This window comes from Oryza sativa, chromosome 7, assembly GCF_034140825.1.
Source record: "Oryza sativa Japonica Group chromosome 7, ASM3414082v1".
Classification (NCBI taxonomy): domain Eukaryota; kingdom Viridiplantae; phylum Streptophyta; class Magnoliopsida; order Poales; family Poaceae; genus Oryza; species Oryza sativa.
The window spans coordinates 5141577-5156229 of record NC_089041.1 but is presented as its reverse complement, the minus strand read 5'-3'; the positions used below and the strand labels follow the sequence as shown (position 1 = coordinate 5156229).

General features: G+C 37.2%; 1 protein-coding gene across 1 annotated transcript; it reads left to right on the top strand.

The window, feature by feature from the left end:
* The first annotated feature begins 9981 nt into the window (after positions 1–9981).
* Positions 9982–13220, top strand: LOC4342637 (transcription factor BHLH094-like). Its single transcript, XM_015790337.3, has 6 exons — positions 9982–10352; positions 11245–11448; positions 11646–11711; positions 11831–11899; positions 11981–12052; positions 12665–13220. The coding sequence occupies exons 1-6, from the start codon at positions 10125–10127 to the stop codon at positions 12794–12796; spliced, it is 771 nt and encodes a 256-aa protein (XP_015645823.1). The 5' UTR covers positions 9982–10124; the 3' UTR covers positions 12797–13220.
* Positions 13221–14653: the final 1433 nt, after the last annotated feature.

The following is a 14653-nucleotide window of genomic DNA, read 5'->3' as shown; positions in this document are numbered from 1 at the left end:
CCGAATTATTGAAATGTATTATTCTGCTCTCTAATTAAAAATACATTTAAGAAAATCTTCTGTTGTATTGCTTAGATAGCTTGTTTTGAAGTTTACTTTTTAAATATTTAATTTATCCATATAATAATAAAGATAATATATGATAATAATCCGTTCGATAATCTAAATCAAACGGAAGCTTGTGTCATGGTTGCGAGGACGTCTCTACCTCTGTCTTGATAATTATATTTTTTTAATGGAGTTATTTTTGTGCGAACTGAATAATTGTTTGACTCGGTACAAAATTATAATAGTGAAATAATGATACAAACTACAAACTCTCAAGTAGGCATTAATTTTCCATTCATTTTAAGATACTTTATACTTTATATACTAAGATATTGAAGATTAGTTATAACAACCATGTTGCCTACATCAGTATCTAGGTGTTTTAAAACAATACTAGTAGTATTATTCAAGTGATAACATAATTAGTAGAGCTTTAGACGGGTTGTCCCTTGTGGTTTCTACTTTCTAGTTGCACCAACTGATGCTCAACCTTGGAGGGTACCTGTTTGTGATGGAGCCATAATTGCAGGGTGTTAGGTCCCATCTGGAGCCAACAAATTGGATTGCCGGATCATGAAGCAAGATGATCAGAAAAACGAGCAGATGACTCGTCAATTTAAATCGCAAAGGAATTCACACAGTGACACAGAAGGGAACACACATCGCTGGTCGGTACCAACTTAATTAATTTTTTATGGGAAAGGAAAAAGGGTATAATGGAAAAATGAGATACTGGTGTTCTTTTAATTCTGAACCTCCGCATACTGTGATATTGCAGATGACACCTTGATGATGGGATTTTGGGGTTAATCTCGCTAGCTCTCTCTGCGATGATTCCTACGATTCGGGAATAGAAACGAGGCTTAAACACGGGTGCTAAATAGTTTGATAAGATTGGCATTGGTGCCAGCAAATTTTTGGTGGTGTTTGAATCTCCTAAGGATGAAGATTAAGTATTTCACGCAAAACGAGGTGGTAATAACAAGTGATTAATTGAGTTTTAATTATTACAAACTTAAAAAATGAATTAATCTGATATTTTAGAACAACTTTCATATAGAAAGTTTTCGCACGAAACGCACCGTTTAGCAATTTGAAAAGCGTGCCATTTTAATCCAAAATTTAATCCACTCTTTCCAGTGGATTCGAACGGGGTACATGTACCGTTCTCTTTTTTTTAAAGAATTACGCAGTACATGTACCGTTATTGTTAAAAATTCGTTTGACCAAGATTTTAAAATTAAAATTAAATTAAATTTTGCAAGGAAACTTCAAATTGATTGAGCTTCCATGATCCATCTTGTTTGGGACTACTTCTAGATTCTCTTTTTGCAATGTAAGATACTCATCTCCCTCCGTTTCACCATTATAAGATGGTTTGATCTATTCATCTATCGTCTGGATTTACTTAGATCAATATAACTTTGGACATATTTGTATATAAATCTAGTCAAAACCGAAAACTTCTCACAACATAAAACATAGGAAGTAGTAATATGCTCAAGACAATACCTAAGAGGTCCTTTGTTGCATGAACTGTTATTATTTACATACTGAATATTCTATAAAAATTCATGCCTTCCAAAAAAGCTAAAAAAGATAATACAGTTGGCAAACACTGGTTAATAGTGATTTTTTTCATTGTTTATAATAAGACAAATTTTGCTACATAACATTCAAAACTTGTGTAATTTGCTAATGCACATTGAATAATGTGTCACGACTGAAAGACATCCTAAAAATTGGTAATTTGCTAGAGAACACTTTCGGCTCAATTGGAGAAATTCTTAAGAACGACGAGAATGCTCTTAACATACATGCTTCAAACATAACGTTAGAGTAAAATTTAGAAATTATGCAAATATAAATTTACCATCACCCCAGTACATCACTATACATCATAATCCATCTTCACTCTAGCCTAGCTCAAAAGCTTTTTGACCGGCATTCTTTTTTTTAATAATTTCTCTCTACAATGACGAGTGTCCTCCAGCAAATTATCAATTTTGTAATTGTCTTTCAGCCCTAACATGTTTTTATGATGTCTCCCAACAAATTATATAAATTTTTGAGTATCTTGTAGCAAATTTTGCCTTATATTTAAGGTTAGATCCATGTTTCATCCTTAAACCTTTGATAAAATCCATTTTCATCCGGAACTATATATAGAACTGATTTCCTTTTCATCCTTGCTTTTCAACACCGGTTATATCGGGTCTGTTTGGCACAGCTCCAGCTCCAGCTCCACCCCTCCTGGAGCTAGAGCTCAGCCAAACAGTTTCAGCTCCACCAAAACTGGAAGTGGAGTTGGGTGGAGCTCTCTCACAAGATGTACTAGAGTTGTGTAGCTAGGTTTAGGCAGCTCCACAACTCCACTCCAGACTCAACTCCTGGAGTAATATTTAGGAGCTGGAGCTGTACCAAACAGCCCCATCGTCTAGAGTAAAAATGGAATCCGTGAAAAGTTTCGAGGGTGAAAATAAAAGACTACTGCTTTAGAACTGCAAGCAGGAGAGGAATAATAGATTGGGCAAACAAATGCTAGGGCTAGTGATATTAGAATTAGTATAGAGATAATGTATTATATAGATTATCTTAAAATTATGAGTATGTGATATGGATAAAATTAGAGGTAGCAACCGTAAAAGTAGCTCTTGGAATTATACCTTGATTCACGAGACTAATCAAAGACTGGCCGGCCGACCTTAGCAAACTTTAGGGTAGTGTTTGGTTGGTGGGATGGAACGGGATGAGTTGGGTCGATCCCATTTTTCCAGTTGTTTGGATGGAGGGATGGGTGGGATGGAATGATTCTAGATGGGAATATTCTCTCCAGATCCGGGATGAAGTGATCCGCCAAAATCGGCCGGACCAATCGATCCCACTTGGATGGAGAGAACGGCGTCACTCGCTCCAGCCACCTCCCGCTCGGTTCTGTCGTGGCGCCGCCCGTACCCTGCCGCCGCTCGTCCCCCAGCGCCGCTCCTCCGCCTGGACGCCGGTCGTCTACCTCGACGTCGGTCGCGCTCCTCCGCCTGGACGCCGGTCGTCTACCTCAACGTCGGTCGCCGCCGCTACTCCGCACGCTGCTCCTCCGCCGAGTCGCCGCCGGTGAAGCTGCGCATGCTCGTGCCCGCTGAATCGCCTATCGGCGACGCTCCTTCGCCCGCTCGCCGAGTCGCCGTCCGCTCGCCGAGTCGCGCCGCCCACTCGCGAAGCTCTGCGTGCTCGCCCCTGCCGAGTCGCTTGCCGGCGCTGCTCCTTCGCCGGCCCGCCGAGTCACCGGCTCCTCTACCTGCTCGCTGCCGTCCTGCTCGTCGAGGCGAGCTCCTTCGTCGGCCTGCTCCTCCGTCCGGGCTCAGCAGCGGCGGATCCGGGGATGGGGAGTGCTGCGGCGGCGGATCCGGAGATGGGGAGGGCTGCGGCGACGGATCCGGCCTCTCCCTCTCCGCCGCGGACCTCGCCGATGCCGTCGTCGCCGAGCCACGGCTGCTCGCAGTGAAGGCCGACACCATTGCCCGCCGCAGATCGGCAGCTCCCTCCTGTCTGGCGGCGCGACGCATCTCGGTGGTGGAGAGGGAGGTGAGGGCAGAGGCGGAGGTGGCCATGGTTATTGCAAACGGCGTCGTCAGTGGTTGCAAACGGTATTCATCCCATTCCTCCCTCGTCCCTTCAACCAAACAAAAAACTGGGATCGTCCTATTCAACAAACCAAACACACAGGTGGAATCGTCCCAACCCCAAAATCAGGAATGGTTTCATCCCATCCCACCTTGTCCTAGAACCAAACACACGCTAGGAGAACGAACGCGTTTCAGACTCTTCGATCCAGTGTTGTTTCCTCCTGTAGAATGTACGACGGTCACAGTAAATACGAATGGATCAACAAGCAAGCGCGTGCCGGCGTGCGTACATGTGTACACCACTTGTGCGAGTCGTAGTACGATTTCTAATAAGTCGCGCAAGTGTACATGCGCCGTGAGAGGATGATGAGATGAGAGGAGGCGAGCGAGGCGACGGGTTGCTTTCGCCGCCCGCGTAAATCGTATGACGCCGTTCACTTTTTATTTAACGTTTGACCATTCGTTTTATTCAAAAAATTTATGTAATTATCATTTATTTTATTATGACTTGATTCGTCATCAAATGTTTTTTAAGCATGACATAAATATTTATATTTACATAAAAATTTTAAATAAAATGAATGGTCAAACGTTGGTCGAAAAGTCAACGGCGTCATTAAAATATGTGAGGGAGTGTAATTAATTAAAGCTAGACATCTTGCTAAATACGGCACCTGCCTCAGAATCAGATAATTAAACACGCTCGTGAATCAGAACAGAGACAGTATGATACTTCCTCTATTTCATATTATTAGTCATTTTAACCTCTTTTATTGAACTTATTAAGTTTAATTAAATTTATAGAAAAATAGAGTGATATTTTTTTACATAAACGAAACTAATTTACTATTTTATATGTGACTATTTTTTTCTATAAATATAATTAAAATTTAAACAATTTAATTAGAAAAACACAGAGAAAATATCACGTACTCCCTCCATACTTGTAAAAGAAGTCGTTTAGGACAATATTTAAGTTAAACATTGGGAATATAAATTATAAATAACTCTCAATTTAATCATTTTTTAATAAATATTTTTATATAAATAAGAAGCCAAAGCTGTGTTTTGGACCGTGTCACTGTATAAAACGACTTTCGTAAGTACAGAGGGAGTATACGTACGCTGGCCAAGCCATTTCTCGTCTGGGTCGGTCAATCGAAAGAGATGGAGACAACCGGGAAATGCATGAGCACGCTTTCCGTGCTCGGCCGCTTGATAGCCGGCGACCAACAGGGGTGGCTGTCCCATTTGCTCTCTCTAGATGGAACGGCATGTCAGTTTACTTTTACTACTCCCTAGGTTCCATAATTCGTGATGTTTTAGATAATAACACGGACTTAAAAATACATACTTAACTATAATTTTTTAATATAATATATATACAATAAATAAATAAATTTTTATTTTTGTTATAGTACTTTGTAAGATAAAACAATATGTATGTTGTTATAGGTTTTTTAAATTAAATATTTTTAAAGTTATTAATAGTCAAAGTTATAAAAGTTTAACCTCAATCTTATCTAAAATATTAAGAATTATGGAACCAGAGAGAGTACTCCTTTTCATATTTTAATTATTTGTGAGAAACACGCGGGGTTTTTTGGCTAGCTCCATAAGATAGTGGGCTAAACGATCTGGGTTTGAAGCCTCACCTCTTATAATTATTTGATATTAGGTCATTTCCTAATATTCACGTTTTTATATTTTAACTAGCATGGTGACCCGTGCAGATTGCGCGGCTAGCATCATTATATTTTCTCTCATATAATAGCATATATGTTTTCTCATTATATTATTCAAATATATTAAAATGACAACATAATTTTAAATTTTGCAATAACTTTACAAAATTACAAATGTGTAATATTCATATTGTATTTTATATACGTGTTAGTTATTAATTATTTTTAATATCAAATTTTAGTTATTTGTAAATTATATATATTCCTATATAGACTCTATGATCTTCTTCCAATATTATTTATTTTTATTTCTGAATTTTTATTATTTATAATTGTATTTTTATGTGGACTCTAAACTCATATTTCAATATTCTTTAATTTTTAATTTCGAATTTCAGTTACTTCTAAATTATATTCCTATATTAACTTTAAACTCTTCTTCCCATTTTTTTTTCTTAATTTTAAATTTTAGTTATTTGTAAATTATTTTTTATACGGACTCTAAACTCTACTTTTAATTTTATTATGTTTATTCCAAATTTTAGTTAGATTTAAACTCTTATATGGACTCTATACTCTACTTCTAATATTCCTTATTTTTTTAATTCCCAATTTCTATTTTTTTTTCTTAATTGTATTTCTTTATGGAATCTATACTCTACTTCTAATATTCCTTATTTTTAATTCCCAATTATAGTTATTTCCTAATTGTATTTATATATGGATTCTATACTCTACTTCTAATATTCCTTATTTTTAATTCTGAATTTCAGTTGTTTCCTAATTGTAGTTCTATATGGACTCTATACTCTACTGCTAATATTCCTTATTTTTAATTCCGAATTTCAGTTATTTCCTAATTGTATTTCTATATGGACTCTAGTCTCCTCTTCTAATATTCCTTATTTTTTAGTTCCGAATTTCATCTATTTCTAAATTATATTTCCATATGGACTCTAGTCTCATCTTCTAATATTCCTTATATTTTAATTCCGAATTTCAGCTATTCCTAAATTGTATTTCTATATGGACTCTACTTTTTCTTTTTTCTCCGATTAATGTGAGAATTTCTAGGCCATGAGAGTGAACGTGGAGGTTACTTATAAATTGTATTCCTATATTGACTTTAAACTCTTCTTCCCATTTTTTTCTTAATTTCAAATATTAGTTATTTGTAAATTGTATTTTTATACGGACTCTAATATCTAGTTTTAATTTTATTATGTTTATTCCAAATTTTAGTTAGTTTTAAACTCCTATATGGACTCTATACTCTACTTTTAATATTCCTTATTTTTTAATTCCCAATTTCTATTTTTTTTCTTAATTGTATTTCTATACGGACTCTATACTCTACTTCTAATATTCCTTATTTTTAATTTCAAATTTCAGTTATTTCCTAAGTGTATTTCTATATGGACTCTAGTCTCCTCTTCTAATATTCCTTATTTTTTAATTCTGAATTTCATCTATTTCTAAATTGTATTTCCATTTGGACTCTAGTCTCCTCTTTTAATATTTATTATTTTTTAATTCCGAATTTCAGATATTTCTAAATTGTATTTCTATATGGACTCTGCTTTTTCTTTTTTCTCCGATTAATGTGAGAATTTCTAGGCCATGAGAGTGAACGTGGAGGCTCATTTTTCTATTCCTTTAATAATATAATAGATTACTTGTGATATGCTCATGTGTTACAACGAGATTTAAGAAGTTTGATTTCATCCGAAAAATATTTATAGCCATGTTTTTTTTCTTGATTTTGATCAAATATTTATAGCCCTGTTTTTTTTTCTCGATTTTTCTCACAATGTTTTCTTATAGGTGGGGATGAAAGTGTTTTTATAGAGAAGGAATGTTTTTTTTAATACGTGGAGGGTGGGATAAAAAAGGGAAGGAAAACGAATCTGCTTTTATACTAAACGTCTACTTTAAAAAGAACTTTATTATCTTAAATAATGAGTAAAGTATGTTGGCGGTTCTTAAACTTGTAGGGTTGTGTCATATATGTCCCTAAACTCTCAAAATGCATATCCAGGTCCCAGAACTTGTCAAAGTGTATCATCTAGGTCCCAAATTGATACATCCCCTCTAGGATCCTACGTGGCGCTGATGTGGCAATGCCACATGGATGTGACGTATCCTTTTCTTTTTTTTCTTCTTCTTTTCTTTTTCTTTTCCGTTTTCTTCTCATTCTTCTTTTTTTTTCGAATCTTCTGCACGGATCACAGAGAAAGGAGAAGAAATGGGAAAAAAGAGAAGAAAAAAAGAAAAAAAAGAAAAAATTAAATGGGTCCCATTTGTCAGTCAAAATAATGCCGCGTCATGTCCGTGTGGCATGCCATATCAGCGCCACGTAGGATCCTGTAGGGGTTATGGCGATTTGGGACCTAGATGACACACTATGACAAGTTCTAGGATTTGGATATGTATTTTGAGAGTTTAGGGACCTAGATGACACACCCTTACAAGTTTAAGGACCGCCAGTACACTTTACTCTTAAATAATTATACTAAGATGATACGGTTAATCTAAGATTACTTCCTACCTACGTAATTATAATGCACACATCGTATCATCATTAAAAAGCGAAAAAAAAAGGAGAACGACATAATAACAAATACTTTAGGCAGTAATGAGCTACAACCACAAACGATCTTCATCCTCATGCTTTACCGTAGTGACGCTTGGATAACTGATGTAACATACTCTTCATGCTTTGATGTTTTATTTTTGTTTTGTTTGTAGTATATGAGTTAGAAATTATGGTATAATGTGATACTTATTTTTGTACATACTCCCTCCGCACTCACGTAAAGGAAGTCATTTAGGACAATGTTTAAGTCAAACCTTGGAAATATAAATCATGAATAACTCTAAATTTGTTGAGTTTTAAAATGTAAAAATTATATGAATATATTTGTTTTGAATAATACTTTCATAAAAGTATACATATATCACTTTTCAATAAATATTTTTATAGAAACAAGAAGTCAAAGTTGTGTTTTGGAGACCGTGTCACTGTTCTAAACGACTTCCTTTACGAGTACGAAGGGATTACTTCCATAAAGTAGTGCACAGTTTGGAATACTTCTAAACCCATAATAGTGGTCAAAGTTTGTACTACAACTCATGATATTTGTTTTTGGTTTTTAATATGCAGCGAGAGTGCACGGTGAAATTGATTTTTAAGGATGTTTAATTAAAGTCTTCAGGATCAAAAGTAGGTTACCTTGAAAGCAGACATACTGTGTGTGAGTAATACTAAGAGCAAGTTTAATAATATAGCCCACTACTAGCTCCAATTTATCTATAGCCAATCTAATAGCTAATTCATATAATAGTTGTTTACTATACTATTAATATATGGTCACACTTGTCATACACACACTGTGTTTTGGAGTCCATGCTGCAGCTAGCTACAGATTTATAGTCCGCTTCTCTTCTCTCTCATCTTTTATCTCATTAAAATATGTTTATAGCTGGCTAATAGTCTGCTATTGTACCTGCTCTAAAGCAGTAGGGTGCAATAGTGCAGATCCAAGCGTGCAAAGCCGCTACTTTCCTACTATACCCGGTCCCTCCTTTCTTTTTTAGGGTGTGTTTAGTGCACGCTAAAATTGGAAGTTTGGTTAAAATTGAAACGATGTGATGGAAAAGTTGAAAGTTTGTGTATAGAAAAATTTTGATGTGATGAAAAAGTTAGAAGTTTAAAGAAAAAGTTTTAACTAAACTCGGCCTTTGTCCATGTAGACACCAAGTCCCTAATTACTCCATGCAAATTAAGCGATCCCTAATTACTCCATGCAAATTAAGTGACTTTTTCATCATGATAGTACATTTTCCGTTCAATAGCCATAAGCTTATTAAGCCGCTATTATAGAATTATTAGCTAATAACTTCCCTACCAATATTGCTCCTGTTTGATAACTGCAGCCAGTAACTGGTTTTATTCAGCTGCAATAGAGTTGTGCGGCTTTTCTGCAGCTGCACTGCTGCAGCCAGCACAAACGATGAAGGCCCTTCTCGTTTTCTTTTCTCCATGGCATAGTGACATGCATTTTCCTAGTGCAATGTTTTCTCGGGTAGGTGAGTAAAATCGAAAATAGATGGTTCCTCGGTCACCGCGTTGTTCATGGATGGTTGCGCATTGCATTTCGAGGAGACTCTCAACAACTATATTTAGCTTAATCCTACAGTCCAGCCCTTGAAATTGGAATTCCTTGTTATAAAAAAGCACTATCATATTAATCAAAGCAAATGGGTTTTATACAATACTCCATTCGTTTTTTAATAGATGACACCATTGACTTTTAAACACATATTTGACCATTCATCTTATTCAAAAAATTAAGACGAATGGTCAAACATGTAATAAAAAATCAACAGTATCCTATGTTAAAAGGTGAAAAGCAATCGATCTTACAGCATATAATAAGGTGGTGATAAATAGATTTCGAGCAAAGTTCATAGTACCAAAAAATGACTTTACCCTAAAATTTAAACCGGCCCACAGGTCCAGCCCATCAAAGTGCTGGGCCCAACCCCCAATAACCTCCACCAATCTCTTTCCAAATCCAAAAGGCCCCACTATTTTTAAATTATTATTTTTCCTCTTCTCTCTCATCACAGCTCTTCTTCTCCCCCGTGCACTTCACTGACCGACCACCTCCGCCTCGCCGCCACATCGCCGCCGCCGCCGCCGCCGCAGGCGAGCTCGCGAAACCCTAGGCCCCTCCCCTCTCCTCCCGCGCCGCCCAGGCGGCGAATGGACCCGGCCCCCTCGCTCGCGGCGGAGCTCTGGCGGCCGCATCACCACCGCCACCACTTCGAGGCGTCGTCCGTCGTCACCGACCAGGGGAGCGGAAGCCGCGGCGGAGGAGGAAGCGGGCGCAGGAGGCCGCGGAGCGACGCGGGGCCCGAGGACGACGACTTGTCCAAGGTCGTCTCCACCTCCGCCGCCTCCGGCGGCGGCGGCGGCGGCGGGCAGGACTCGGTAAGGCCGTGGGGGAACCGCATTGGGCGCGATCTGTGTTGGGGTTGGTGGGTTTCGGGGTTGGGGGTTGCAAAGCAAGGGGGGAAGCTGTGGAATCGTGGTTTTTGATGGCCCTGTTCGCCGTGATCTGCTTGTCCATGTGGATGCACATGCGCTGCTGCTACTGTAGCTATGGCAGTAGCAGCGTGGGGAGCAGTTTAGCTTCAGTGCTTGAGCAGCGCCAAACCTAGTTAACACAGATCAAAATCTTCCAAATGCCAAGTCCATGCCAGTGTCCAATACTGATAAATGATTTTGAAATGCTCAATACTGGTCAGTGCCTTGTAGAGTGGGAATCAGATATGCGGGCATGTCAGTTCATTTGGGTTCATTGGCATCCTAGCCTTAGTCTAGGATGTTGCTAACTTTCTGAAGCTGTAGCATGACAGTTGAAGTATGAATTTATTTTGTTGGTGCTTGAGCCTTTGCATATTCAAAGCTGTCATATATTGATGGCACCATCACTCCATCAGACCTTGGGTAATTCAAGCATATTGTTAGTTTAGTTGAGACACTGTATTTGCTGGACTGTTCCGTTGTTCCTTGGGTTAGTCACACATCACCAAAACGATTTCGGGAGTATATGTGATGTTGTTCTTTTTGTCATTTCAAGAACTTGTAGTTGACCCGCAAATTAGTGCTGCTTAATTTATAAAACCTTGAATTCTTTGTACTGTACAAATCCTCCGTTTCTTATTTATGATTGAATTTCATTTGTATTTTAAAAATGTAAAGTAAATTTATAGGTGGTTCACTTCAGTGTGGATGATATATCTGGATACTTGTGTTTATACTTCATCGACTATCTACATGGATATTCAAATCAACTGAAAGTCACCACCCTACTTTCCAGGATGCTCCAGAAGCAAAACGTTTGAAACCAATGAAATCTAGTGATAAGAATGATAGTTTAAGGACAGAAGCTGGAACCGATTCAGGAAACAGCAGTAAGGCTGCTGATAAAAATGCTACACCACCAGAGCCACCAAAACAAGACTACATTCATGTGAGGGCAAGAAGAGGTCAAGCAACCGATAGCCATAGCCTTGCGGAGCGGGTAAGCTCTTACACAATATTTTTTTTCCCTAATTTTCGGTTTTCATTTTAACTATACAAGTTATAATATTCTCTCACAAGATTATAACAGAGTGACAACCAACTCATCACAGAAAATGTAATGTTCAGATATTGCTCAAGGTGGATTGCGGGTAGTAACATGATAATCATATCAGCTTAATATTTGTTTATTGACAGGCACGGCGAGAGAAGATAAGTGAACGGATGAAAATTCTTCAAGATCTTGTCCCTGGATGCAATAAGGTGCACTTTGAATACCATCATGTTTTCAAGTTTTTGTTACTTTAAAGCTCTTTGTTCTCTCAAAATTCTATTATGAGTAAATGGTTCTCTTTTATAATATTTACTTTTCAATTCCTCAGGTCATTGGGAAAGCATCAGTCCTTGATGAAATAATAAATTACATCCAGTCTTTACAGCATCAAGTTGAGGTATTACATTTTCTCAATCATGCTTGGCATGGAGTTGTCTTCTAGTTTATGTTTAAGTACCTAATTGAGCTGTTTCTGCAGTTTTTGTCCATGAAGCTTGAAGCAGTTAATAGTCACATGATTAACGGAATTGTTGCTTTTCCATCTAAAGATGTAAGTTTAGTTTTGAACAACTATTTATTGAGCTTACAAGATTCTTGATTATTATCTCAGCTTCAGCTCTTAACATTTCAAATTGACCTGACTTGTTTGCTGAGCTTATTATTTTACTCAGTGTGTATTTGTTTCCTGAATCTCCATTTTACGCTCTACATTTACATTATTTTCAATTCATTGGACATGGAGCAATTAAAATGTTATGGATTAAGTCTACTTTTCATCCTTAAACTCTTATTTTGTCCAATTTTCATCCCTCAACTCTAAATGAAAGTAGACAATACCATCCTTTGGAAACAAATGGCTTGAGAGATCAGTATTTTCTACTGATGTTTCAGTTACATAGATGATTGCACAGGAATCTTGTTTTGCACATAGATATAACTTTCAACATGCAAAACAATTCATAGACTTTTAAAACGGCTTTGCTAAGTTACTGGATCTTTTCTAATGGTGATGAATAATATCTATACTTGCAAATAATGACAGGTCACCTCCTGTCTAGGCCAAATGACACATTGTTTATGTAGCATTTGTTCCTCCTGAAATGAGGTCTTAAAATGTTCATACAGGGTTCAAAAAGATTAACTAGTGCCTGTGGTCTTGCAGTTTGGTGCTCAGCCATATAACACAGCTGCTGGTTTGACATTTGATCCACAAACAACAAGGGAATTTGCCCAGGGTTCAACATCAGAGTGGCTTCACATGCAGATTGGAAATGCATATGAAAGAGTGACATGAATAAAGCAAGCAAAACCATAAAACATAATTCCTTGTAGTGGCAATAAAGTGTACTGGGATCGATCAAGCCTGTGGTCCTAGGATTATTTTTTTTTCTCAACAATTTCTTCTCATTATCATGTCACCAAGTTATTTTTTTGTTCCTAATTTGGTCCATGATGCCATAGATACATTCATCTTGACCTGTTGATACTCAACGGTCTATCTGCTTTGCTTGTATCCCATGGTCTTTGTAGCTCGGATTTGAATAGGGAAAGAAGAGGATGAAAAAAAAAAACAGTTGTATTGCATAGCTTGAGCCTACAGTTGTACTAAGAGCTGCCATCCTGGCGTGTCGGGGGGGAACAACTTTTATTTCTTTGCAAGGACTGGCTTGTCGATTTTTCGGAATATGTCCTATAATATGCTTTTGGTTTTATTGCGGGAGTTGCATATGAATATTCGACACCTAACTACCTAAGTTTTCTGCCAGGTTCATACGAAAGATCAAAATCATGACAGGATTGCAAAGTAAAGTCCCTTTTCTCCATATTGGTTTCCTTTCTTTTTGACTAAAATGAAATGGGCATCTATACATGTCATTTTCGTTGGCGCTGCACGCCTGCACCTGTTTTTCCTGATGGAAATTCAAAGGAAGAGACAGCCATGATGGATCCAATATCTGAATTTCGTGGACCTTGCAACGATATTGTGCCCATGTACAGTCCAAATCTTGATGTGGCGAACTGCAGGTTCAGGACCCCTAAACTGATGCTTTTATAGCTGTGTTACCACTTTGCAGCTCAGAAGATCAGAGTTGCAGCTTGTGATTCTGGGGCAGTTCTCTGTACCCTTTGAACCAACCAGCGTTTTATTTGGGTTGACACACTGCAAAGGCAAAATGTTAATTACCAACTGATATAAGGAAACATATACTGTGCACACACATTTCTCATACACATCAACTAATTAAATGTCACCGAAAAATCTATAAAATTTTATGCATATACTTTCGATGGTATTACACATGCGTGTAAAATCTTAACCTCAAATTCTTTATATTTTAGCCGTAAAATAAAAAAAGCAATCTGGCTGCTTTAAGGCTATAACTCTATTAGAATTTTGTATTTTTTTCTCTTTATGTAGGATGAATTTGAATAAGATACTTTACACGTAGATGTACTATTGTTGAAGTACATATACAATTTTTTCTAGAATTTTTAGTGATATTGTTTGTTAATTGGTGTGTATGGTGTGTACGCGTGAAGATTTAAGTGCACAGGATACATTCCCTACATAATTTTGGATGTGTGTATGCAGGAGACTACTTTTTGAGGCTACGAGCTTTTCCTGAGACAAAGTTAGGTTAGAATAAGCATTAGAGGCTAAGACTAGAGAAACTGACATTAAGTTAGTTATTAGTCTATCGATCGAGAGGGTTAGATGCAATACTAATTTGTTTGTGATACGGAGAATATAGAAACTACTATCTTTGTTCTAAAATAAGTTTATTTTTCATTCATGCTATACATATAATAAAAAATAGAATATCCACACTTTATTAAATTTCAATTATTATTTCTCTATTTATCTACTCTTAACATATTTATTTATCCTCTACTTTTACACGCTCTGATGTAATGATAACTTAGAAATAAACTTATTTTATGATAGATGAGAGTAGCTAAAAGTAAACTTATTATGATATGAAGGGAGTACAAATAATGTTAGCATTGGGACTAAGGTGGAAAATAACTCAAAACTCATGAGCTAACTCGACGTGCGTACTTAGCTTGCTTGACTGGACTTGGTTGCTTAAGTGCTTAACCAGCCAGCTCAAGCTTACTCGCGAATTAATTGCTTCATTTGTGTTAGTAT